Raw genomic sequence first — 26,533 nt, 5'->3', positions numbered from 1 at the left:
AAAACCAAAAGACAAACAACAGAATGGGAGAAGATACCTGCAAGTGTTTTATCAGATAAAGGGCTAGTATCCAAAATCTATAAAGAACTTATCAAACTCAACACCTATAGAACAAATAATCCAATCAAGAAATGGGCAGAAGACATAAACAGACATTTCTCCAAAGACAACTTACAAATGGCCAAGAGACACATGAAAAAATGCTCAATATCGCTCACCATCAGGGAAATATGAACCAAAACCACACTGAGATACAACCGCACACAACTAAGAATGGCTAAAATCAACAAGTCAGGAAATGACAGATGTTGGCAAAAATGCGGTCAAAGTGGAATCCTAAACCTCTTATCTTACACTGTTGGTGGGAACATAAGCTGTGCAGCCACTCTGGAAAACAGTACGGAGGTTCCTGAAAAAGTTGAAAATAGGGCTACCCTATGACCCAGCAATCACACTACTGGGTTATTTACCCTAAAGACACAAATGGGGTAGGTACCCTAAAGACCCAAAGGGGTAGGTACCTCCACCCCAATGTTTATAGCAGCAACGTCCACAATAGCCAAACTATGGAAAGAATCCAGATGTCCACTGACGGATGAATGGATAAAGAAGATGTGGTATAATATATATACACTGGAATACTACACAGCCATGAAAAAACAAAATCTTGTCATTTACAAAGACATGGATGAAACATGAGGGTATTATGCGAAGAGAAATAAGTCAATCAGAGAAAGGCAATTATCATATGCTCTCTCTGATATGAGGAATTTGAGAGGAAGGGCAGGGAGTTGTGGGAGTAAGGGAGGGAAAAAAGAAATGAGATGGGACCAGAGAGGAAGACAAACCATGAGACTCTTTAGGAATCTCAGGAAACAAACTGAGGGTTGCTGGAGGGGATGGGCGTGGCAGGGATAGGGTGGCTGGGTGAGGGACCCTAGGGAGGATATGTGCTATGGTGAGTGCTGTGAACTGTGTAAGACTGATGATTCACAGACCTGTATCCCTGAAAGAAACAATACATTACATGTTAATTTAAAAAAAGAAAGAAAATGTGGTATATACATACAATGGAACACTATAAGCCATCAAAAAAAAAAAAATGAAATCTTGCCATTTGCAATTATGTGGATGGAACTAGAGGGCACTATGCTAAGTGAAATAAGTGAATCAGAGAAAAACAATCATTATATGATCTCACTCACAAGTGAAATTTAAGAAACAAAACAGAGGATCAGAGGGGAAGAGAGGGAAAAATAAAACAAGATAAAATCAGAGAGGTGACAAACCATTAAAATACTCTTAATCATAGGAAACAAACCCAGGGTTGCTGGAGGGGAGGGAGGCAGGCGGACGGGGTGACTGGGTGACGGACATGAAGGAGGGCATGTGATGTGATGAGCACTGGGTGTTATATGCGTGATGAATCACTGAACTCTAAATCTGAAATAGTACATTTTATGTTAATTAATTGAATTTAAATTTTTAAAAAAGAAAGTATATCATATGTAATGGCACAAAAGAGAGAGAGAGAGCATGGCTCTTTTTTTAGAGAATTACATTAGAGTAGTTGTAATTAGTAGAATAGGGTAAGAGAGGAAATGCCAAGAGACAGGGCTAGAGATGGACCAAAGCTTCAATAATAAAGGAACATTCATGCTGTACTGAGTGGCTCTAAAGGAATAATGAAGGCTTCAAACAGGTGAGTAACAAATTGGCTGGCTGCAAATTTTAGAAAAATCACTCCAGTTACCATGTGGTTAGTGAAGAGATTGGGGAATGGTTTGGGAAAACTATGAGGAATCCCTGTAGTGACCCAGGTGACAGCCTCAATGAACTGCATGTCAGGAAGTTTAAATGAAAGACGCATAGTTCCAGAGATATAGTAGGTACTTAATGCCCCACACTAATGTTTTTTAGTCTCATGATTTAATTTTTAAATGAGGTTTCACTTTGACAATGTAGGTATCCTACCGTAAGAATGCTGGAAAAGGAGCTTTGAAAATCTTCTAATCCAAGAACAGAACCATAACTGAAAACTACAGATGTTAATACCATGCAAGAACCAATGACAAAGTATTCAATCTTCTTTTATAATTATAAAAATTAGTACATACAGTAATGTCAAGAAATATGGATGTTAGCAAAGCAATGCACAATAAACATAGGACTTGGAGCCAGATAAACCAAGGTTCAATTCCTTGGTGTGCTACTATCTGTGTGACCTTGGGCGAGTTTCTTAGCAACTGCATGAGCCCCTATTCCCTACTATAAAATGAGGACAGTATCTGTCTTAGAAGGTTGCTGTGAATATTAAATGCAGGACAAAGAGGGGAACCTGGGTGGCTCAGTGTGTTAAGCCTCTGCCTTCGGCTCAGGTCATGATCTCTGGGATGAGCCCTGCATCGGGCTCTCTGCTCAGCAGCGAGCCTACTTCCCACCCCCGCCCACCACCTGCCTCTCTTTCTACTTGTGTTCCCTCTCTCCCTGTCAAATAAATTAAAAAAAAAAAAAGAAAGAAAGAAAAGAAACTGACATGGTGCTTGTAGAAGGCAGGCTCTCAAGGAATAGTAGTTACATTACTACATAGAACAATTCTTTTATAAATCAGTTAATCAAATAAGGGATGTCAGAACTTTGAAGGAAAGACACTATTTCATTTAAAGAAATGAGATTAAGAAGTAAAAAGAAAAAGCACTGTTTAAGCCATTCACCACACTTTACTAAATTAAAGTGTTTTCACCTTCGATCATGATTCTTGTATCTTGAAGACTCAGAATAACTATCGTATGAAGGGGAATACTTCTGATGTTTTGAATCAAGGGTCCCTTCTTTACTCTGAGAGGCTGAAACAGATTGACTTTTCCTGCAAAGAAAATAAAAACTGATTAAACATTTAAAGTCTCTCATAAGAGAAGGATTTTAAATGCCATTTAACATTGAGATAAAATCTTGAATAGAAATTATGAAATAGCTATGACAAAGTTTTTAAGAAAGGCATTCACTCATAAAAAAGAGTATCTTTTGCTCTGTGAGAAATAAACACAAATCACCGCAAGGATCAGTAAATGTGAATAGGGACTTAAAATCTATGAATTAGAGACAGTCAAAATGTGATGTAAAAAGAGACACACAAACATGATCACATCACCCAGGCTGCCTAAAAAATTGACTCTTCTTTGTTCCAAGAATAAACTCCAAAATCCTCAAGGTCTGCAATGTCCTACGTCATCTGAGCTGTGCATCATCTCCCACCATTTTCCCCTTTGTTCTCTGCTCGAGTCACATTCTTCCCTCATTTTCTCCTCCTACATTTGTATGTACTGACCTGCCAATCTTTATCTGCTTTACATCACTGACTCCTTTCCATCCACTGGATCTCACCATAAGCTTTCCTCCCCCAGGAAACCTTTCTCTAATGTCGCTATACCCCCAGGCTATTCAAATCCCTTCATTTTAGATCTTTGAGATGTATGTTCTTTTCTCTCATAACACATGTCTCAGTGTGTAAGTGTTCATTCATTTCAGTGAATATTTGATTACAGTATCTATCTTCCCCACCACACTGTATGCCCATAACTATACTCCTAGCGCCCATGACAGGGCCTGGGACATAGTAGATACTCATTGCATAGTTGCTGAATGACCGAGTATTAACCTATCCGTTTCAGCTCTGGTCCTCATCTGTTTCACAAAGTCTGGAGCATGCTGTCGTTGGTGGTCATATAGCGTTGTCAGGGGAGCTCCGGAAGCAGTGATGGCATCTGAGATATGAGTTCGAGTCAACTCTGCCATCTAAATAAGAACACACACAAGGCAAAAGTAGATGTGAAAAAAAAAATCACAGAAAACTGAGAAGGAGCACAGTGTCTTCGAAAGATCACTGGATTAAGAGCAAGTAAATTCCATTGTAAGAGGTAAAACACTGGGGGCAAGTCATTTAGATTCTTTAAGTCTCACAAAGCTTCCTTATAAAAATAAAAAGTTGGATGGACTACCTGGTTTCTAAGTTTCATCTAACTACAGCAGCCTATAAATTAAAACAAAATCTTCAGGTAATATAATAAGTCATTATAAACCAAAAATAAATCTTCTATAAGAATCAACTCAATTTCTACTTCCTATACCTGTTTTGACCTACAATGGGAGGTATCTTCCCTATTCACCAGTACTGCAACTGCTGCCTGTATTATGCATTTGGTGTTCATTCAATCACTGCCTTGACAACTTGAAGTGTGTTTGAAATCTTTGTTAATGTTGTCTAAAATTTTCTTAAGAGTCTATGCACAATCCCACAGAACCCAATCCAGGAGGTTCCTGGTCTTTTAATATTAATAACAAAATCATTTCACAAACAATCCTAGATTGTACCTGCTAATATAAACTGAAACTATAACTATAGACTATAATATCCCGTACACAGACAACAGTAAAACTATTTCTGGCTTTGTTCTTGGTACAGTAAAAGACAAGACACTAACATCACTGTAGGTAGAAAGGAACCATCTTCATACAAAGTAGATCAATGGCTTCCTGGGACCAAAACTGGGGACAGAACGGATAGGTGCATGAAGAAACTTTTTAGTGACGGAAATACAGTTGCCATCTGAACAACATGGGGGTTAGCGGAGCCAATTCATTAAGCAGTCGAAATTTGTGGATAACTTCTAATTCCCCCAAAGCTGAACTACAAAATAGCCTATTGTTGATTAGAAGCCATACCCATAACATAAACAGTTGATTAACACATATCTTATACATATGTACTTTATACTGTATTATTATAATAAAGTAGGCTAGGGGCACCTGGGTGGCTCAGTCAGTTGGGTGTCTGCCTCCAAGGTCATGATCCCAGGGTCCTGGGATCGAGCCCCACATTAGGCTCCCTGCTCGACAGGAAGCCTGCTTCTCCCTTTCCCACTCCCCCTGCCTGTGCTCCTTCTCTCTGTCAAATAAATAAATAAAATAATAAAATCTTTTAAAAAATAAATAAAGTAGGCTAGAGAAAAAAAATATTAAGAAAATCCTAAGGAAGAAAAATTACATTTATAGTACTGTACTGTATTTGTCAAAAATATTTTTGCATATAAGCAGACCCTCACAGTTCAAGCCCATGTTGTTCAAGAATCAACTGTATTCTATTTCTCAATTACGGTGGTGTTTATAGGGATGGACAGAGAGTTAAGAAAAGACAGAAATATATAGATATAGATATCTACATCTAATTGGATACCTATATATTTGTCAAAACTCATCAAACAATACACTTAAAATGGATATATTTTATAGTCTGTAAATTATAGATCAATAAAATCAGTATATTTTTTTTCCCCAAAGATTTTATTTATTTGACAGACAGATATCACAAGTAGGCAGAGAGGCAGGCAGAGAGAGAGAGAGGAGGAAGCAGGCTCTTCTGCAGAGCAGACAGCCCGATGCAGGGCTTGATCCCAGGACACTGGGATCAAGACCTGAGCCACGCTGAGCCACCCAGGCGCCCGAAATCATATTTTTAAAAAGCCTACTCAAGGGCAGACATTTTAGAGTTCTCCATTTTTTCTGCCTCTAATCACTCACATGTACAACATACTGCCTCAAGTCAACAGTATTTGGCTCCCACTGAAAGTCACTAATCAAAAGTACATATTTGCTAGATGTTAGAAACTACAAAGACCAAATCTACTCAGACTGACTAAAAGAAAAGGGTCTCTCAATGGCCTTACTTCACAGATTTGGCGAGCCACGTCTGTGTTGAGGCGAGCAGTGTCTGCTTGGTGAGTGGCTATTTTACAAGTTGCTTCCTGCAGGACCTCCGCTACTTCCCTTTGTGATTTGACCACCTGCTGTAAGGATTCTGCATGGACCTGAAAATAAAAGAAAGTAAAAAGAGAACTTCTGTTATGCCTCAGTCTCTCCCCACTGCAAATTAGCTTTAATTTTTTTTTTTTAAAGATTTTATTTATTTATTTATTTGACAGAGATCACAAGTAGGCAGAGAGGCAGGCAGAGAGAGAGAGAGAGGAGGAAGCAGGCTTCCTGCTGAGCAGAGAGCCCGATGTGGGACTCGATCCCAGGACCCCGAGATCATGACCTGAGCCGAAGGCAGCGGCTTAACCCACTGAGCCACCCAGGCGCCCCTAGCTTTAATTTTAAAATTGTTTTATGGCACAAATGCCTTGTAAAAAAAAATGTGGAGATTTCATGTCTTGAAATCTAGAGTTTAGAGTCTCAAAATTACTGCTGGAGTTTAATTTTTAACTCCACCATTCAAGAGCTGATGTTTCCTTAGACAATAAATACTATGTACCTCAGCTCCCACTGGGAATAAATCTTAACTCACAGGATTGCTACCAGAGTCAAATGACATGAAATTAACCCAAATGGCATAATGTACTAAAGCATTATTATATTTTTCCTTTTTCACTCGTAGATAATTAAAAGAAAACTGAAGTGACTCCAAAGATACAAATTTAGATTTATAGAACCAGTGCATGCTGCAAACGTAAGTACCTGAGCTGCTTTGTTTCGGGTTTCTTCTAATTGTCTCTGACACTCCAAAGCCTCTTGTTCAGCTTTCAATTTCAAAAGGGCCAAGTCTCTCTCATGGCGTTGCTGCTGTGCCTTCAAAATAAAAAAATGATCAACTATTAATTCTAAGATACTACACCATTTTAACACAGTGACGATATTACCCGTAATACTATTTTCTTAACTTAATTTTTTTGAAGCAACCTGTTAGAATTTCAAGGAAAGACAGCAAATAGAATAGCCCTCAACTGTTATCAAAATTTAATGACCACCTACTACGTGTCAAATAATGCAGTAAAATAAAAAATTTCCAAGGCACACAGGACTAAGAACTCATACAAAAAAGCTAGTTTTAAAGTAAAAGCTGCAGCGCCTAACTCTATAAGAGAGATTAAAATGTCCTATGTATAAAAATAAAGGTAACACTTCACAACTCAGAATTTTAGGACTCCTTTATTCTGGCTTTACAGGAGTAGTTTCATGAAAATATTGCCCCAGAAAAGGTCTCCTCACCAGGACCTTTTCTTTCCACTATTTCATATAACATTATCAATCAATTTATATTTTTTCATTTCTTCTGAAATTGTGCTAAATACAGGTTTTCTAAAGGTGGGAAAGACTGTATATAAAGTTATATAATGCCCTGTATAAATCTGGAAGCCCAGAATTATAACATATCTCTTAAATGGTAGAGAATCTCAGTGCTATTTTGGATTTCAAAGTAATGGCCACTGCCATGGGATCATTTCCCTAATCCAGTGATTTTTTTTTTAAGATTTTATTTATTTATTTGACAGAGATCACAAGTAGGCGGGGGCCGGGGGGAGCAGGCACGCTGCTGAGCAGAGAGCCCAATATGGGGCTTGATCCCAGGACCCTGGTATCATGACCCAAGCTGAAGGCAGAGGCTTTAACCCACTGAGCCACCCAAGCGCCCCAATCCAGTGACTTTTAACCAAGCTCTTTTCAGTCCCTCCCCAGTCTCCATCAGGAAGACTTGGAAATGTCTGGGGGAGTTTTTGCTGTCCTGATGACCGGACAGCACTACTGTTATTTATTGGGAGAGGTACAGGAATGCTCAATCCCTTGCAAAGAATGGGATAGTTCCACACAAAGAATGGTTTTAATTATTTTGGGAAGAACAAATGCAAAACAAAATTGAGAAAAAATTATTTACAACAGCATCAGGAGACAAAATATTTAAGAATAAATTTTAAAATGTGTAAGATCTGTACACTGAAAATTACATTGCAGAGAGAATTATTTTTAAAACCTAAATAGATAAAGGTATCATGCTCACAAATTAGAAAATGCCATATTGTTAAGATGTAAATTCTCCCCCCAAACTGATCTACTGAATCAATGCCAGTCATATCAAAATCAACAAAAATAAAAAATCAGGCCCCCTCTTTTTTGGTAGAAGACAACAAACTAATTCTAAAAGCTATAGAGAAATGCAAAAACCTAGAATACCCAAAACCACCTTGAGGAAAACAAAACTGAAGTAATTACACCCTGATTTCATGACTCACTCTAAGAACATAGTTAAACAGTATGGCATTGGCATTAAGGATAGGCATATAGATCAATGGAAAAGAACAGAGTCCAGAAATAGACCTCCATATAAGGGATTACTTAATTGTTGGTAAAGGGGCCAAGATAATTTAAGTCTTTTTACGAAAATGTTGACGGAACAAATGAAAATCCAGATGGAGGAAAAGATGAACTCTGGTCCCTTCTTCACACTCCATAAGTAGATGGCTCACACACTTAATTAAATAAAATATAAAAGCCAAAACTATAAGAGCTTTTTAGAAAAACATAAAAAAAAAATCTTTGTTAAAGTATCTTAACATCTTAGGGTAGGCAAAGATATCTTAGAAAACAAAATGAACAGAAAAGAAAAAAATGAAAAACTGGATTTCATTAAAATGAAAATATTCTGCACTCAAAAAAAATACAGTTTAAAAATGAAAAGACAAAAAATTTTTTTTAAATTAAAAGGCAAGCTAAGGACTGAGAAACAGTATTTGAAATATATCTGAAAAGGACTTGTTTCTAGTTTCTATATGTAAAGGACTTCTATACAATCCTGTTATGAAACAGGCCAAAAATATGAAAGACATTCACAAAGATGATATACGAATGGTTAATAAGCACACAAAACGATTATCAACCTCATGAGTCATAAAAGAAATACAAATTAAAACCACAATGATACCAGTTCACACTCACTAGAATGCCTAGAATACCAATGACAGCAAAAATGTGGAGCAACTGGGACTCTCACAGATTGCTGTATAAGATAATACAACTACTCTGGAAAACAGCATAGCAGTTTCATATGAAGTTAAGCATATACTTTTACTTGACCCAAGCAATTACACTCCTGGGTATTAAAGCAAGAAAAATGAAAACACATGTTGAATACAGAGTTGTAAAAATATTCATATTTTTATGAATATGAATTCATATTCATAACAGAAATATTTATAATAGCCCCAAACTGGAAACAATACAAATGTACATCAAGAGGATAAACTGTGTTACACTGATCAATGGAATGTAACAATACAAATATACATCAAGAGGATAAACTGTGTTACACTGATCAATGGAATGTACTCAGCAAAAAAATAGTACGAACAAAACAATGGATACAACATGGACGAATCTTAAAAACATTATGTCACATAAAATAAGCTAAACACAACAAAGTACAAAGAACAGTTCCATTATGCCTGTTCTAGAACAGGCAAAAAATACTATGGTGATTAGGAATCAGAATGGTAACTGTCTCTGGGAGAGCAAATTAACTGAAAAGATCGTCCATGGGTGAACTGTCTGAAGCAACAGAAGTGTTCTATATTTTGATTAGGGTTGTCGTTACATTGATCAAAACTCCTCAAACTATGCACTTAAAATCTGTGTATTTTATTATATGTAAATACTAAATTTTTTTGTTTTTTTTAAAGATAGCAACAGCAACTCCACATAAGAACACTGCTTCTACCTTTATTGGATTTTTGTTAGCTAAGGAAAAGTCCACATTATCCTAGCTTTATCAAATATCTGGAACTCAGAAACTTTTCTTTTTGGTACAAATAAAGCATTAAAAACAAAACAATAAAAAGTCAGTTATCTCTGACTTGTCAGCAAAAGAAAATATTGAGAATTGCTTGATTAGCTGATTTTCACAGTCATTTAAAAAAACAGAGGAAGAGGAAAATGAAATATTTGAGAGACAATGACTTAATTATTGTTCTGCTACCAAATATTCTATGTTTAACTTTTTTAGTACTTTATATGACAGTTTTCCCCAGGGCTATTTATAAGACTATTTTTTTCTACTTGGCAAGTAAAAGTTTTATGTGCTAGTTTTGGTTTTTCACCTCATCATTGAAACTATTTTAAATACCAAAGAAAAGAGAAAAAGCACAGAAAGCTAAAGAGAAAATTCCACAAATACCTTTATGATCTGAGCCAGAGATACACTCTCCTGCTGAGCAAGTGATATGCCTCTAACTCTTTCCACATCTGACAGCTGGCGTACCGACTCCTCAATGGCACTCAAGTAACTGAGTTCTGCCGCCATACGGTGCTGGAGGCCAGCAGGAGAAAAGCGCTTAGAACCTGGAAGGCATAAGTGACTGTCAAATGTAAGAGAAACGACCTCTCAGATTTCTGAAATTCATTTTTCATCTTAAGAACCCAAACGAGCTTGCTTTCCACTGCAGTAAAGACTGACTTCTTATTAGCATAGTGTACATTTTCCAGGTGTGTTCTGACTTAGGCTGGCAAGGGGAAAAATCACCACTGTTGAGTGTTTCACGCTTTTCAGTATTTCTTTTCCTGTACAATTCTGAATACTTAAAAAAGTAATCACATTCATTTGATGCGATAACATCTTCCTATAGTTCGACTGAAAAGGGATTTTTTTTTTTTTTAAAGATTTTATTTATTTTATTTGACACAGAGAGAGATCACAAGTAGGCAGAGAGGCAGGCAGAGACAGAGGGGGAAGCAGGCTCCCTGCTGAGCAGAGGGCCCGATGTGGGGCTCGATCCCAGGACACTGAGATCATGACCTGAGCCGAAGGCAGCGGCTTTAATCCACTGAGCCACCCAGGCGCCCCTGAAAAGGGATTTTAAGGGAGAGAAGTCGTATCTTGAATGACAACTGCACGGATCTACTTGCCTGATGTTGAAGCCGTCTCTGCAGTTGTTCTGCTGGCAGCAAGGTTCATATCGGTAAAAGATGCATTAGGCTTAAATCCTGCTACAGATGGAGGCGTTATTACCGAGGATTTAGATCTTTCTAATGAAGTTCCTGGAAGGTCAAACTGCAACAATTTCTGAGAACTTGGAGACAAGGGAGAAGTTGGAGTTTTCTGAGATCTTCCCTTGTCTGATGAGACACTAGAAGTTTTGTTTCATATAAAGACGTTAGAACAAGGAAAACTATTTCAAGAGCCAGCTAAACAATTCATAAGAACAGCATATATTACATTCTTTATTGACATTTAAAAGGCTGTGACTCAGGCATTTAATCATTCAAACATCATCACCATGTTGAATGAACTACTGAGTATGGCTCTCATTGCTAGACTTAAAATGGTGAATGAGCTAGGCACAAACCCTGCCCAAAATAATAAAACAGAAAAGGAGTTGCAATTAACCTGGCACTTAACTCTTTCTTCTACAATGTACATATATAATGAATCACTTATTACAGTATAAGGCAAAACTATTAAAAATACATAGACCTCATATAGCAATAAAATTATAGCCATATATAAAAGGTAATGTCAAGCCTATCATTTAAAAAATGCCTTATAATCTATCTCTGAAAGAGAATAAAGTACCATTTTGTATTAAACATTAAGAAATGACAAAATCCACTATCTCGTTATTCCTCTTAACCCAAAAATTCACAGTAAAAAATTTTTTTCCTACTAACCATATCTAAGTACTTTCTTTATATGTACTCATTTGTTTTCATCTACTTCTAATGTTATAGTTCTTTCCTGAACTTTCTAAAAAAAGAAGTAACGTCTCATAAGCTGTCTGAAATAACTCTTAATGTATTTATTTCAATACAAGGCATATGTCTAGCTCCTCTCTGAGAAATTAGACTCATTAAAGTTACTGTTTCTCATAACAAAAAGATGCTGCCATGCACTAAACATTAATTTATTGAATAAATTACTTGAAGATACTTCATAAAACATGTTAGCACAGTTAACACATTTCTAACATAATAAAACAAGTTTACTTTTAGCTTTAATAAAACCAGGACATAGTTTTCAAAGATAGACATTTCTCTTAAACCCAGCATATAAATATTTGAATAAAAGTAGTCTTGAGAGGCACTCACTTGTTTACAAGTGACCTTTAATTTACTATTGATGATTTAGAGAACTACTATTTCTAATAGTCTGACAACCTCATTTATGGAATAGAAAATGAATTTATTACTTTTTTTACTAGATTTCCAAGAAAGAATTCCAACACAATATCAAAATCAAGTATGCCTGAATCTCAATTTTAGTTTTACAAGCTTAATTTGTATTTGATCTGCAGAGAAGATTCACCTAGACTAGCATTTCCAAAACTGCTTCCAACGATGTTAATAAATTTTCAAAAAAATAAAAAGGACAGAAAAGTAAAGAGCTTGGGGACAGAGAATGGCTATAGCAAACTAAGTAAAAAAATAAATAAGTTAAATACTGTTTTAAAAATCTGAGCATCTCTTCATCAAAGCCTCAGATCATAGGTGAGGAAGGTGGCAGGGGAAGTCTAGTCTATAGTACAGGGCATTTATCAAACTTATTTGGCTGTGAATTCTTTTTTAGAAATGTTTAACTTTGTCGATTTTGCGAAATAAATCATCAGAATATCTCTAAAGAAAGGTAAAGTTTTCTGACAAAAAAATTAAAATTCAATTTTAAATACAGTAATAATAGTATTAACAATATAAGATTTACAATATGAAAGCATTAAAGTTAATTATCTATATGTGACACCATATTAGAAAGAGCACACAGTTTTAAAAGAAAAAAATAAATCCATGTCTTCTCGGAGCTTAAACTTCCAGAAGGACAAAATTAGTGCAGCACATAAAAAGCCATGCAGACAAAGGAATAGAAACTGCACATGAAGCAATCACAAAAGATCATATATAAGCAACAGGCTCAGTGTATAATACTGTATGATATTAAAAAGAAGGGGAAAAGATAGTATGCAAGCTCTCTGTAAACAATATGAGAGTGAGATTTCAAAATCTGCTTGAGTCATCAAATAAGTTGAGAGAGAAGTTCACAGGAAGAAAGGTAATGAGACAAAAGGATGCTATGTAGGTGTGTTGAAGGGGTGGATGAACAAAGATGAGGAGAAATGTAGAGAAAAGAAATGAGACAGTCAGTGGTAGCCTAGTGAAACACTTCAAATAAAGTTAAGTTCTTGGGAATTCATCTACAGAGCAGCTGTGAGCTCCCAAGGCAGCCTAAGGAGAGCAGCTGGTTGGTCCGAGGATTGATTCAAAATAACAACAGTGGTAATGGCAGTTAGAATAGAAAGGGGGATGGTGCTGGAGGCAAAGCATTCCTGAGAGAGGCTGTAATAGTTTAGGTAAGAGATGACCATATTCTAAAATATAAAGACCCCAACTATGAACAAAACTCCAAAGTCTCTTCAGAAAATATAGCATTTATTGAATGGATTCTCTGAACATCAATGATGCTATAACTTTAATTAAATATCAATTACAGGTATAAAATATACATTACCTTACAGAATGCCCAGAAAGATCCTCCAAAATGCTATCAGTGTCAAGAGTCTGCTCATAATCTTTAACAGAAAGTTTGCTACTGGTCCCAGATTTCTTTCCCTGATGAGAGTCACGTTCTGAGCCAGAGTGTACTTTGTCCTCATCAACAAGTGAGTTCTGAACATTTCCAGTGATTGAATCCAGACCTATAAAGCAAATTTCTTATAAAGCTGATTCCCAATGTCAGAAGCTACCAAGAAATAATTGATACCTGTATTTCAAGAAAGTAATGCAATGTACATATCAGACTTCTTTTAACATTATTTTTCATATATAAAATAAAGTAGTTCATCCTTCTGTTTCCATTTAAGAAGAATAAAGTTTCTTCCATTAAAATCCCCCCACTTGCTGCTAAAAAATAAATTGCTAAATCGAATGGTAAAGAAGACAAGCATATTGAGTAAGAATGAAGTACTATTCTATCCCTATGAAAAAGTAACCAAAAAAGACTTTTAAAGATAAAACCCAGAACTGGGAGAAAAATAGTATCGAATGCCAAATGAAGTATACAATCATTCTGAAAAACTTTTTGACAAGAACTACGTAATGTGTAACTTTAAAATATTTTGACCTGAATCTCCAACAATTGAAGAGTTGTCTAAATTACACAGAAAACAGTAACTTGATCATTAATTAACTAGCACTTTGTAATTTAAAATGCACTCATTTTAACTGTACAGTTGGTTAAGCAACTGCCTTCAGCTGAGGTCATGATCCTGGAATCTGGGGATGGAGTCCCACATCGGGCCCTCTGCTTCTCCATATGACCTTTCCCCCTCTCATACTCTCTCTCTCATTGTCTCTTTCTCAAATAAATAAATAAAATCTTAAAAAAAAAAAAAAGGGTCTCATGACTCTTAAGTCTAGTGCAGCCCAATTTTATGTTTCAACAGCAACATGAGAAAACACTTGTTACATTTAAAAATAACAGAAAAAAGAAGAGCATATACACTTTAATGACAGCAAAAATTTTCTAATGTAGATATATGGTTAAAGATCCAAAGAAAATGAAAAAGGAAACAATTATGCTGCACACCCATGTTCGCAGCAGCATTATTCACAGTAGCCAAAAGATGGAAACAGCCCAAGTGTCCTTCAACAGTGAATGAATAAACAAAATGTGGTATTTACATACAATGATATGTTATTCTGTCTTGAAGGACATTCTTTTTATTTATTTATTTTTCTGAGAGAGTACACATGCATGTGTGCGTACGAGAGGTGAGGGAGGCAGAGGCAGGAGAGAGAGAATCACAGGCCAAGGTGCTGAGCATGGAGCCCAAAGCTGAGCCTGATCTCAAAACCCTGAGATCACGACCAGAGCTGTAATCCAGAGTCCAATGCTTAAATGACTGAGCCACCCAGGTGCCCCAAAAGGAAGGACATTCTGATACACACTACAACACAGATGAATCTTTGAGCACATTATGCTAAAATAAGCCAATCACAAAAGGACTAAATTGTACGATCATACACTTATATGAAGCACCTAGTGTAGGAAAATTCATAAAGACACAAAGTAGACATTTGTTACCAGAGGCAAGGGGGAGAGGAAAATGAGTTATTACCTAGAGGAATAGAGTTTAAGCTGGGGATGATGAGAAAGTTTTGGAGATAGACAACAGTGACAGCTGCACAACATGAATGTACTTCATAACACTGAACTATACACTTAGCAACGGTTAAATTGCCTAGTCAAATTCAAAGACAACAAAGTAGAATGGTGGCTGCCAGGAGTCCAGTGAGGAGGGAGCCAACAACCGAGGAATGGGAAGGCAGTGTTTACTTAATGGGCCCAGAGTTTTACCATGGGAAGATAAAGAAAGTTCCAGAGATGGATATGATAATGGTTGCAAACAGTGAAAAACAAAACAAAACGAAAAAACCCAACCTCTCAATGCCACTGAACTGTACAGTTAAAATGGTTAAAATAAGGGGTAGAAGGTATTTGCAAAGGATATATTCAATAAGGAGTTAATATCCAAGATAGATAAGAGAACTGACTCAACTCACCACCAAAAACCACCCAAATAATCTTAGTTAAAAATTTATTTAAATAATCTTCCTTAAAAATTTAAATCTTATTTAAAAATAATAATCTTATTTTTAAAACCCTTATTTAAAAATCTTATTTAAAGGGGCTCCTGGGTGGCTCAGTGAGTTAAAGCCTCTGCCTTCAGCTTAAGTCATAGTCTCAAGGTCCTGAGATGGGCCCGCATGGGGCTGTCTGCTCAGCGGGAAGCCTGCTTCCCCACCTCTCTCTGTCTGCCTCTCTGCCTACTTGTGATCTCTCTCTCTCTCTCTCTCTCTGTGTAAAAAAAAAAAATTAAAAAAAAAAAAAAAAGTGTTTGGGTGGCTCAGTCAGTTAAGCATCCAACTCTTGATTTCAGCTCAGGTTTTGACCTCAGAGTTGTGAGTTCAAGCCCTGCATGCTGGATGTGGAACCTACTTTAAAAAAAAAAAAAAAAAAGTGTGGTGATGACCTCCCCACGAGAACATGCTCCTCACAAAGGACCTCCTCCACCTTTCCAGAAGAGGAGAAGAGGAAGCATAAGAGGAAGCACCTAGTGCACAGCCCCAACTCCTACTTCACGGAGGTGAAGTGCCCAGGGTGCTAAAAAGTCACCACTGTCTTTAGCCAGGCACAAACAGTAGTTTTGTGTGTTGGCTGCTCCACTGTCCTCTGCCAGCCTCCAGGAGGAAAAGCAAGGATTAGAGGATGCTCCTTCAGACAGGGGCAGCAATAAAAGCACCCTGAAACAAGATGAATGGGAAACTATCCCAATAAACAGATTTTGTATTAAAAAAATTTAAAAAAAAAACAAAATCAAAGAAAGAAAATAATATTTAAAATGGCAATTTTTATATTGGGTGTATTTTACCACATAAAAAATAAATTAATAAATAAATATACTCTGCTATAGTGACAGTAATTGGATAACAACTTTTCATTAAAATTTAGTTTAGGGGCACCTGGGTGGCTCAGTGGGTTAAAGCCTCTGTCTTTGGCTCAGGTCATGGTCTCAGAGTCCTGGGACAGAGCCCCAAGTCGGGTTCTCTACTCAGCAGGGAGCCTGCTTCCTCCTCTTTCTCTCTCTGCCTGCCTCTCTGACTACTTGCAATCTCTATCAAATAAATAAGTAAAATCTTAAAAAAAATAATAAAATTTAGTTTAAAAAAGGAAAAATGAAAAGTCATAGCATATGAAAAAATAAACAATTAGAGAAATGAAAATCACCTCAAATAAGATACCATTTTTCATTATCAGATTAACAAGTATTTTTAAAATAATAAAGTCTTGAGTGTTATTCAGCACACAGAGAAAAGGATACTTATACACTGTTTTCAAGGGAGTGCAAACTGATATTTTCTTTTTGGAGAACAACTTAAAATATACATAAAATAATTTTTGATCGCCCTTGACCCAGAAATTTCATCTCATTCATAGTAATTCATCCTAGGAACCTAGGTAAAGATGTGTACCATGAATTAGATATGCTGAACACATTACCACAAAAAGGTGGGGAGGGGGAGACACATGCAAATAATCTATATGATTATCCATCAGTTTGAATGGACTCTCTAATCTAAAACCTATTTATAATCCCTAGACTAAAAGCAAGTTATCAATACTGGATATCTCTAATTTTTTCATAATAAAAATGCATTTCTTTACTCATCTAATATTAGCCTTTTTAAAAAGATTTTATTTATTGGGGCGCCTGGGTGGCTCAGTGGGTTAAGCCACTGCCTTCGGCTCAGGTCATGATCTCAGGGTCCTGGGATCAAGCCCCGCATTGGGCTCTCTGCTCAGCAGGGAGCCTGCTTCCTCCTCTCTCTCTGCCTGCCTCTCTGCCTGCTTGTGATCTCTCTCTGCCAAATAAATAAAATAAAATCTTAAAAAAAAAAAAAGATTTTATTTATTTATTTGATACAGAGAGAGATCACAAGTAGGCAGAACAGCAGGCAGAGGAGTGGGGAAACAGGCTCCCCATTGAGCAGAGAGCCTGATGCGAGGCTTGATCCCAGGACCCTGAGACCATGACCTCAGTCAAAGGCAGAGGCTTAACCCACTGAGCCACATAAGGGCCCCCATTATTAGCCTTTGAAAAGAAATACACAATTTAAAAACTGCTCTTCATTTCAAACAACCAAAATTTGTAGACAATACAAAAGACTATGCAAAAAGAACTGAACTCCAACCAAGGGATCTATACACAAAGGAAATATGTGCCACTACTTTAAAAGATTGCCAAATGAGGGGCGCCTGGGTGGCTCAGTCTGTAAAGCATCTGTCTTTAGCTCAGGTCATGATCCCAGGGTTCTGGGATCGAGTCCCGGGATCTCCCTGCTCCAAAAGAGTCTGCTTCTCTCTCTCTCTCTTCCTCTGCCTCTGTGCATGCTCATGCTCTCCCTCCCTCTCAAATAAATAAAATCTTTAAAAAAAATAAATAAAAGATTGCCAAATGAAAGTATATTTATAGGTTCCAAATTAAATTAAGATTAAAAAATTTTTTCTTATGATCACCACTATGATCTACCAACTACTTGCAGCCACGTTGGGAAGTTTTTATTCAGAGCAGGCAGATGCTATTTCTCACCACCAGATGGAGTATATACAACAAAAATTACACTAATTTTAGAACTTAGGGATAAAGGAGAAACTAAGTTTTAGATAATGCTGTATAAACTATAATACAATGGACACTGGGGAGGGTATGTGCTTTGGTGAGTGCTGTGAAGTGTGTAAACCTGGCGATTCACAGACCTGTACCCCTGGGGATAAAAATATATGTTTATAAAAAATAAAAAATTATTAAAAAAGAAATCTTAAACTACAATACATAGAAATTTTTAAGGCATTATGAGAGGAGATTAGGGAAACAGAAAGCCATAAAACACTACCTACACTTCATCTAATTATGTTTTAGATAACAATTTTTAAAAACCTATATTGAATCATATTGCTTATAGTTATATATTCAACATATCATAATATTTTAAGTTGTACAGAATATCATAGTAGAAGATAAACTAGATATAAGAATCAGAAGTCACAATCCAGACTGTGCCAATAACTAGTTGGTAACCTTAGGTTTAACACTAAAGAAAAAAAAACAAAGCAAAACCACTGCAAAGTAAAAGAACTGAGTTAAGTTCAGCATTTCCCAAAATATGTTCAGCTGAATTCGAAAGCATTAACATGCTGATGGAAGAAATGACTCTGTGGTCAAATAAATTTGGAAAATACTTCATACTGCAGCCTCATCCTCATCTAAAATAAACAATGCATGTTAGCATATTAGGAGTACCAATAAATCCCGCAGAAAATAAGCTGGTCTCACTCTAAAAGCATTTCCCAAATTTATGGAACCATGGAGCTCTTCTCTACTGAGAACACTTATGAAAGTGCTTATCCAAATGAAACAGTATTTCACAAGAAAAGACAGACATTGGCAAGTGCTATCAGAATGATGTCTAATTGCCACCAAAAACTTTCAGAACAATCTGAAAGAGAGTTATACTAGGTTAATGATTAAGTAATAATTTCTCCTAGCATTCTCATAATGGGAGCACAAAGTGGCATTAGCTTTCTGAGGGGTTATTTGGCAAAGTGTACCCAAATTCTGAACATGACATACTCTTTGCCCCACTTCCTCATTCTAGAATTTCACCTTAAAGAAAAGAACCAGATCAATGCATAAAGATACATTTATAAGATATTCAATGCAGCAGTGTTCATAATAGAAAAGAAGAAATACAATAGCCTAAATGTCTAACAATTTGGTAAATAAATTATACCAAAATAATAAAACACTGGCTAGTCTTTGCAAGGGTGATTCATATTTACTGACAGAGAAAGAGCATGTAAACAAATGTGGTCCCTCATGTAACATTTCTTATTTACATATGCCTACAAATTATCTGGAAGGATTCTTACTAAAAATCTTAACATTTTACAGTCAACAGAAGGTCTATCACTTAAAAAACAACAACAACAACAACAACAAAAAACCACAGGAAAAGAAAACAAGTGTTGGTGTGGATGTGAAGAAGCTGGAGCCCGTGTGCATTGCTGGTGGAAATGTAAAATGCCAGAGCCACAATGGAAAACAGTACAACATTTTCTCAAACAGTTAAACACAGATATACCATTTGATCCAACAAATGCATACCTGGCTATAGATACAAAAAACCTGAAAGCAGGGACTCGCAACAGTTATTTGTACACCAATACTTATGTCAACATTGTTCACAATAGCCAAAAGGTGTAAACCAGAATGTCCATCAAATGATAAATGGATAAACAAAATGTGGTGTATTCACACAACAGAATATTATTCGGTCTCAAAAAGGAAAGACATTCTCATGTAAGTCAACACACAGATGAAACTTGAAAACATTATGCTACGAGCCAAACTAAAGGACAAATTTTGTATGATGCCATTATGTGGCATCTAGAAGTATCTAGTAATCAAATGCATAGAAGGTAGAACAGTGGTTTGTAGGGACTGGAGAACGGGTGGAAGGAAGAGTTAGTGGATACAGAGTTTCAGTATGGAATGATGAAAATGTTCTGGAGACGGATGGCAGTGATGTTGCACAGCAGTTGAATGTTTTTTAATGACAATGAACTGTACAATTGAAAATGGTTAAGATGATGGGGCACCTGGTTGGCTCAGCTGGTTAACCAACGCCTGGCCTTTGGCTCAGGTCATGATCCTGGAGTTTCCCGGAATAGGGTCTCACATCAGGCTCCTTGCTCGTCTGGAAATCTGCTTCTCCCTCTGAACCCCCCTCTCTTGTGCACTTTTTTTTTTTTTTAAGATTTATTTATTCATTTATTTGACAGAGCGAGAGAGAGCATTAACAGTGGGAGCAGCAGGGAGAGGGAGAGGGAGAAACAGACTGCCCACTGAGCAAGGAGCCTGACATGGGGCTCGATCCCAGGACACTGGAGCATCTGAAGCATCTGAAGGCAGATGCTTAACCGACTGAGCCACTCAGGTGCCCTGTGCTCTTTCTTTCTCTCAAATAAATAAATAAAATCTTAAAAAAATAAAATGGTTAAGATGATAAAGTTTATGTTATGTAAATTTTACCACAATTGTTAAAATAAAACAAAGTTCAAAAAACATTAGCATTGGTTATTTTCAAGTAGAGGGATTATAGGTGATTTTAATTTTTAAATAGTTTTTTTTCTTTTTATTTCTTTTTTTTTTTCTTCTGATTTCTACTCCCCTTGTGGTTTGTTTTGTTAAGTCAATGAACAATTTTTACAATTAGAAAAAACAATTTGGGGAGCAAAATTATTCCCTAGGGATCATCCTTTGAGTGTAAGAGGGCTTTTCCTAATTACTGTATCTTCTTATGTCTGGGCTTACAGAGCAAATTATAGCCAAGAGCAGAACTGAAGGGACTGATAGATGTTCTCTTCAATCATTCAGAATTACTTAAGAGTGCCAAAGGGCAGCTACAGTGGCCAAATACTGGCATGTATACATTCTATCTGTTAATTTCACATATACTTCCAAAATTACCACACAAAGCACCTACTGATACCACTTACTGATATCATCTTTATTTTAGAGATAAGAAAATTTGAGTACTTTTTAATTATGCTTGAAATGTACAGGATATACTCTAAAGTTTTTTTAAAAGCAGTTGCAAAACTAAATGATTTCATTTGTTTTTTAAATAAAGGGGTGTGTGTGCGTGTACATGGTTTTATGTATACACTGGAAAAACAGGCACAAAAATGTTAATAGTTATCTCTCAGCAGGGGAATCAGTGGGGACTTAAACTTCTTTTACAACTGTTTATCCATAATCCTTATTTTTTATCATTGCAAATGTATTAAGCAAAGGATTTATACTGTTATATATCAGGAAGGTACTGTTATAGTGATAAATATGAAAACTATCACATTTTATCATAAAGAAATTCATCTAACTTCTTATGGAATCAAATTATAACTTTAGATCACTACCACAAAATGATTGGTAAGAGAAAAAAAAATAAAAAATGTAGAATTCCTCTTACATTCTATCTTTTCTTTTTTTCCTTTCTTCCCTTTAGAAGAAGTAGATGAACGAGACGATGCAGCGGACTGGGCCCCTGACGAGTGCTGGGAGGTAACATCCACAGAGGACAGATCATAGGCAGACTTTCTGCTAGAATGGTCCTCCTGAATACCCAAATTGCTACCACCAATACTGTCAAAGAACAAGCAATAGTGGTTAAAGAACAAAATAAAAGTCTTAAAACACAGCTAGAACTATGGATATTTTAAAATCTATTTAATCACAAGGAGGATATAACTATAATTGAAGATGCCTTCCACTTTTCTGTTTCCTTATGATCATAAGCTTGGATTGTTCCCTATGGCTCAATTTATTATTGAGAAAAATCTAAAGGGAGTTATCTACTGAAGTAAACACCAATAAAAAAATGGATAATTCAGACACATAAAAGAAAAAATATAATGCTGGAAACTGGAAAATATGGCCTCAACTTCCATTCAAATTCATCGTTTAATGCTAATGTTATAATTATTTTCCACCCAATAATATGTTCTTCAATCTAGAAATAAAATGCAATAAATCATCTTGATTGGTGATATTAAATCTTTGGAAATTTTGATTTAAAAATTTAATCTTTTCTTTAGAGTTCAAATGTTAAAACTATACTTTTCCCACTGTAACTTGAGTAACTTTTCGTAAGTTTAACCAGACAGAACTAATTTTCAAAAGATCACCCAATAATTTCATACGAATTATAATTTGTAATTTGTGAAGAAAATTATATTGAATGTGAGTAATAACAGATTACTTCATATGGTAACAAAATTTAGGGAGGAGATTCTCTCTAGCGAAGTCTGATTCACTTACTGTATGACTTTGTACAAGTAACATAACCTGGATGCTTCAGTTTCCTCTCTGAAGCAGGAACAGTAACAAAAATATTTAATGCAACAGGCTATGAGTAAATACAAGCAAAGTCCCCCTCAGTCCTCTCAGTGCCTTGTACATTTTGTCCAACAAATATTAATACTATAATACTGTTATTTTTCAAAGACTTGAAAAAGTTTAGATGTTCTCCCAATTAGGAAAAAAAAATGCACTGATCTACTTGGGAGCACGGAGTCAAGGATCTATCGAGGTCATCCTCAATTCTATCATAGAAAACTATTACTTAATCTTATATTAGCATACCATGGGAGAGTTTCCCAATACTATCCTCTACCAGGGATTCACAGATTGACTTAAGAGTGTATAATCTGCTTATTGTGTGCCAGGCCGTGTTCTAAGTACTTTGTATTTCATTGAATATTCTTCACACTCTATGAGGCAGGTATAATTATTTTCCCCATTTAAAGAGAAGGAAACTGAAGCACAGGGAGTTAAGTAATATACCCAAAGACAAACAACTACTATCAGAAGAGCCAGGATTTAAAGCCAGACAGTCCGGATCCAGAGCTCATGTTTTTAATAAGCTCTATGCTATGCAGCCTCTACATGTATCTTTAAACAAACAAAACTGACTCATAGTCACACCACAGTTCTCATTTGTAAATTTTCCTCACTCCTTGGATTTTATCCCATGTCAACATATCCTTACTTAGGTTCGAGAGCCGATTTTCTTTCTGTCAAAGTCCCACTCCCTGGAGAGGAGACAAAATCATCTTCATACGAAACACTGCTTACAGGGGTTGTGATGGTATTTAAAGGCCGTGATGTTGAGATTCCTCTTTCCAACCTATCTTCAAACCCTGTCAAAAGTAGTCATTGAAATGTCCTTAAAACAAAAATAAAAAGACTACAAGCAAAGCATTCCACAATATGCAGATTAACAACATGGATTTAGGAACATTTTAGTTGGCTTTTTTAATGCTTCTATTCAATCTATCTTTATATCTAACAATACATTTTTAACTTTTTATTAGGGAAATTTTCAAACATACAGGAAAGAAAAAATAGCATGATGAAACCAAGATATACACCACCTGGCTTTAACAATTATAAATACATGATCAATCTAGTTTCAAATAAATTTCCTACTCTCCACACTTCTCACTCCCCTCTCGGACTACTTTGAAGCAAATCCTAGATAACATATCATTTCAACTCAAAATATTTCAGTATAATTATAAAATCTTAATGAAAATCCAGTAAGATTTAAGAAAAAACACAATTCTTAAAAAAAAAAATGAGGATGTTGATTTAACAGCACTTTGCTTTCAACTTCTGCTTTTCAGGTTTTTTTAAACTTTAAAATTACCACCTATAGGAATAAGTGTAACAGGAGATCGATGGCATGGTTAGGTCTGCACAAGGTCAGAACAAAGTAGCTAAATACGAATCCTAGGAAAATGCACCGCCCAGATAAGCATAATGAACAGATGAAATCAATTCATTTATCAAGTAAGTTGTTCACTGTGCAGAATGAAAATAAAAAACCACAGGATACTAATAGCTGACTTAAGGCTCAGCCCCATTCTCCAACCTGGAAATCTTAAAGTTACGTTAGCATAAAATGGGTAAAACCCACCTAGACTAGGAAGAAAAGAGAAAGTGACTTGAAGGAATTACCATAGAAAAGGAAACCTGTGTTGCAGGATTTCAGAGATAAGAAAGAAACTTTAGAAGTCAGTTGTTTCATGATCCAAATACACGCAGCTACATTCCTGTTCAAAGTCTAATTTTTTTCAGATTTTTTTTAATTTAGTAATCTCTAAACCTAATGTGGGGTTCAAACTCACAACCCCAAGATCAAGGGCAAAGTCTATTTTTAAAATTAGTTTTGACAAGTACTAATAGTTTCCATATTAGGATGTTACTACAGTTGCCCCCTCTCAATTCTTGACATTATATCCCCAATGACTCACAATCACTGTATTAATATACTTATTTTCTATCTAAACACATAAAGATAGTCACAGAAAATCTAGCACACAAATGGTACAGACCAATCCTGAACACCACAAATGAATTTCTCTAAAATTAGAACAAAATTTCTACAACTACCAATCAATTACTGGTTCATGACAATAACAACCAAAAAAAATTTTAATGATGAAATTCCAATACTTTAGTTAAAGCTTACAGATAATTTAAATTGATAAATCTCTATTATCTTCATAAATGAACAAATAAAAATTTGTACTTAAGTATTACCCTGTACACAATTATTAAATGATTTATTTTAAGATAACATACAAATAAGCACAAGGCTTACGTATTTTTCTCACCTTTTCCATACAACTGATATGACTTTGTAAAAATATTAATGACACTATGTGGACTTCCTTTTGCCAATTCTTCCCACGGTCCTTTGCTTTGTGTACCACCTATGTGCCCAAAAAGTGGCAAGAATTTTTCAGCTTCCTTCTGAAATTCTTTGATGGGTTCATAACCATTTCTTTCTCCAGCACAAAATTCCTTTTCCTTTAAGATTTCTGCTACCTTCAATGAGGGCTGTCCATCTTGGCCTCCCTCTTCTTCAGAGAGACTCCCCTCACTAAGAAGAGGCCCTTCACTGACTGAATCTGTGCTAGAACCAAGAGACAATTTGGCTTTGTCTTGAGAAGCTTGCATATCAGAGCTAGAAGAGTCAGTCTGCCTCTTACACAACTGTGCCAGAAGCCCTTCTGGCTTGGGACCAGGGGATCTCATTCTGAATCTTGAAATGGCACTATGAGGTCTTATCACTTCAGGAAGCTTTTTAAATTCACTCAGGTTGCCTACACCAGGAAGATCATCGTCAAAAGTTGCATGAGATACACAGGTTCCTATCATCTTTTGAATTCGGGCAGAGAAAACATCTTCAGGATCCTCTTTCACAGGTGGACTTACAGCCTTGGTCCACAGTCCCTCTTCTTGGGGTGTTTGCTGTACATCATACTCAGCGTTCCATACTGACCCATAGTTTATGTGAGCCCCAGCTAATTTCTTGGCTTCACTTTCAATCCTGCTGGACAGAGAAGCAGCTGTTGCTTTCAAGGCTTCAATACGATCCAGTTTACTCTTATACTGGCTGGCACTAGGTTTTAACAAGGCATCTGGATGAGCAGCTGGTGAGGTCAGATATGGTTGAGGTGTAAAAGTTAATGGCCCTGAGGCCATAGTATGATTCTTTCTGCTTGGTAAAATAGATTCAAAATCTTTATGCAAAATTCCTATATGCTCTAGACTCAAGAGATGGGAGAGTAAATTTCCGGCTGTTCCAACAAGAGGCTGTGGTTGAGGATTCTGGACTCGTGGGCTCAGTCTGTCAGGCTGTACCCATGTAGGTTCCATCAAGTCCCTTCTGGAAATGAAACTCATAGTATGTTAGTTAACACAGTAACTCATCATTAAGCCACCAGCTTTTTTTAACTTTTTTTTCCTTATAAGAGTAATGCACATTCACCACCGGAATAAAAAAGGACAGGTAAAGAGGATTAAAAAGATAGAGAGCACTCATAGCTAAACAACGAGGAAGCGGCACTACTAATATTTCTTTAGAATTATAACTTTCCAAAGATTTTTCTATGTGTGTGATGTGTTTTGGCATTGCTATTTTCATAAAAATGGAATGCTATCATGCAAACTGCTTTCTTCAACTAACACATATTTTTAAACTATTAATTAAAAAGAAGGCTTTAGGGACGCCTGGGTGGCTCAGTTGGTTAAGCCGCTGCCTTCAGCTCAGGTCATGATCCCAGGGTCCTGGGATCGAGTCCCACATCAGGCTCCTTGCTTGGCAGGGAGCCTGCTTCTCTCGCTGCCTCTGCCTGCCTCTCTGCCTGTTTGTGTGTACTCTCTCTCTCTATCTCTGGCAAATAAATAAAATCTTAAAAAATAATAATAATAAAAATTAAAAAATAAAGAGAAGGCTTTATAACCTTTAAAACTCTGTGAACAAAATTCTTTACAACACTGGCTTTACCCATTTCTTTTAAAAATAATGTTATACAAGGGTGCCTGGTGGCTCAATCAAGTTAACTGTCTGCCTTTGGCTCACGTCATGATCCCAGGGTCCTGGGTTCAAGACTGATATCCAACTTCCTACTCAGCAGTGAGCCTGCTTCTCCCTTTCTCTGTGCCCCTCTGCTCCCACTTGTGCTCTCTTGCTTGTGCTCACTTCCTCTCAGAAATCTTTTTGAAAAATTAAAATTAAAAAAATTAAAATAATG

The 26,533-nt window shown here is 36.3% G+C and overlaps 1 protein-coding gene and 1 pseudogene across 1 annotated transcript in view; one reads left to right on the top strand and one right to left on the bottom strand.

The window, feature by feature from the left end:
* Window positions 1–26,533, bottom strand: part of CEP350 (centrosomal protein 350) — a 132,430-nt gene that overhangs the window by 79,292 nt on the left and 26,605 nt on the right. The window contains 10 exon segments of the mRNA XM_059412706.1: window positions 2,744–2,866; window positions 3,659–3,795; window positions 5,724–5,864; window positions 6,511–6,621; window positions 9,998–10,161; window positions 10,726–10,946; window positions 13,316–13,502; window positions 21,400–21,572; window positions 22,978–23,128; window positions 24,608–25,665. Of these exon segments, the coding sequence (XP_059268689.1) occupies window positions 2,744–2,866; window positions 3,659–3,795; window positions 5,724–5,864; window positions 6,511–6,621; window positions 9,998–10,161; window positions 10,726–10,946; window positions 13,316–13,502; window positions 21,400–21,572; window positions 22,978–23,128; window positions 24,608–25,665 (2,466 nt within the window).
* On the top strand, window positions 15,854–16,103 carry LOC132026294 (small ribosomal subunit protein eS27-like; annotated as a pseudogene).

Source organism: Mustela nigripes, chromosome 10 (genome assembly GCF_022355385.1).
Source record: "Mustela nigripes isolate SB6536 chromosome 10, MUSNIG.SB6536, whole genome shotgun sequence".
In the NCBI taxonomy this organism is placed as follows: domain Eukaryota; kingdom Metazoa; phylum Chordata; class Mammalia; order Carnivora; family Mustelidae; genus Mustela; species Mustela nigripes.
The sequence above is the reverse complement of the archived record's forward strand: the minus strand, read 5'-3'. Positions and strand labels throughout refer to the sequence as shown.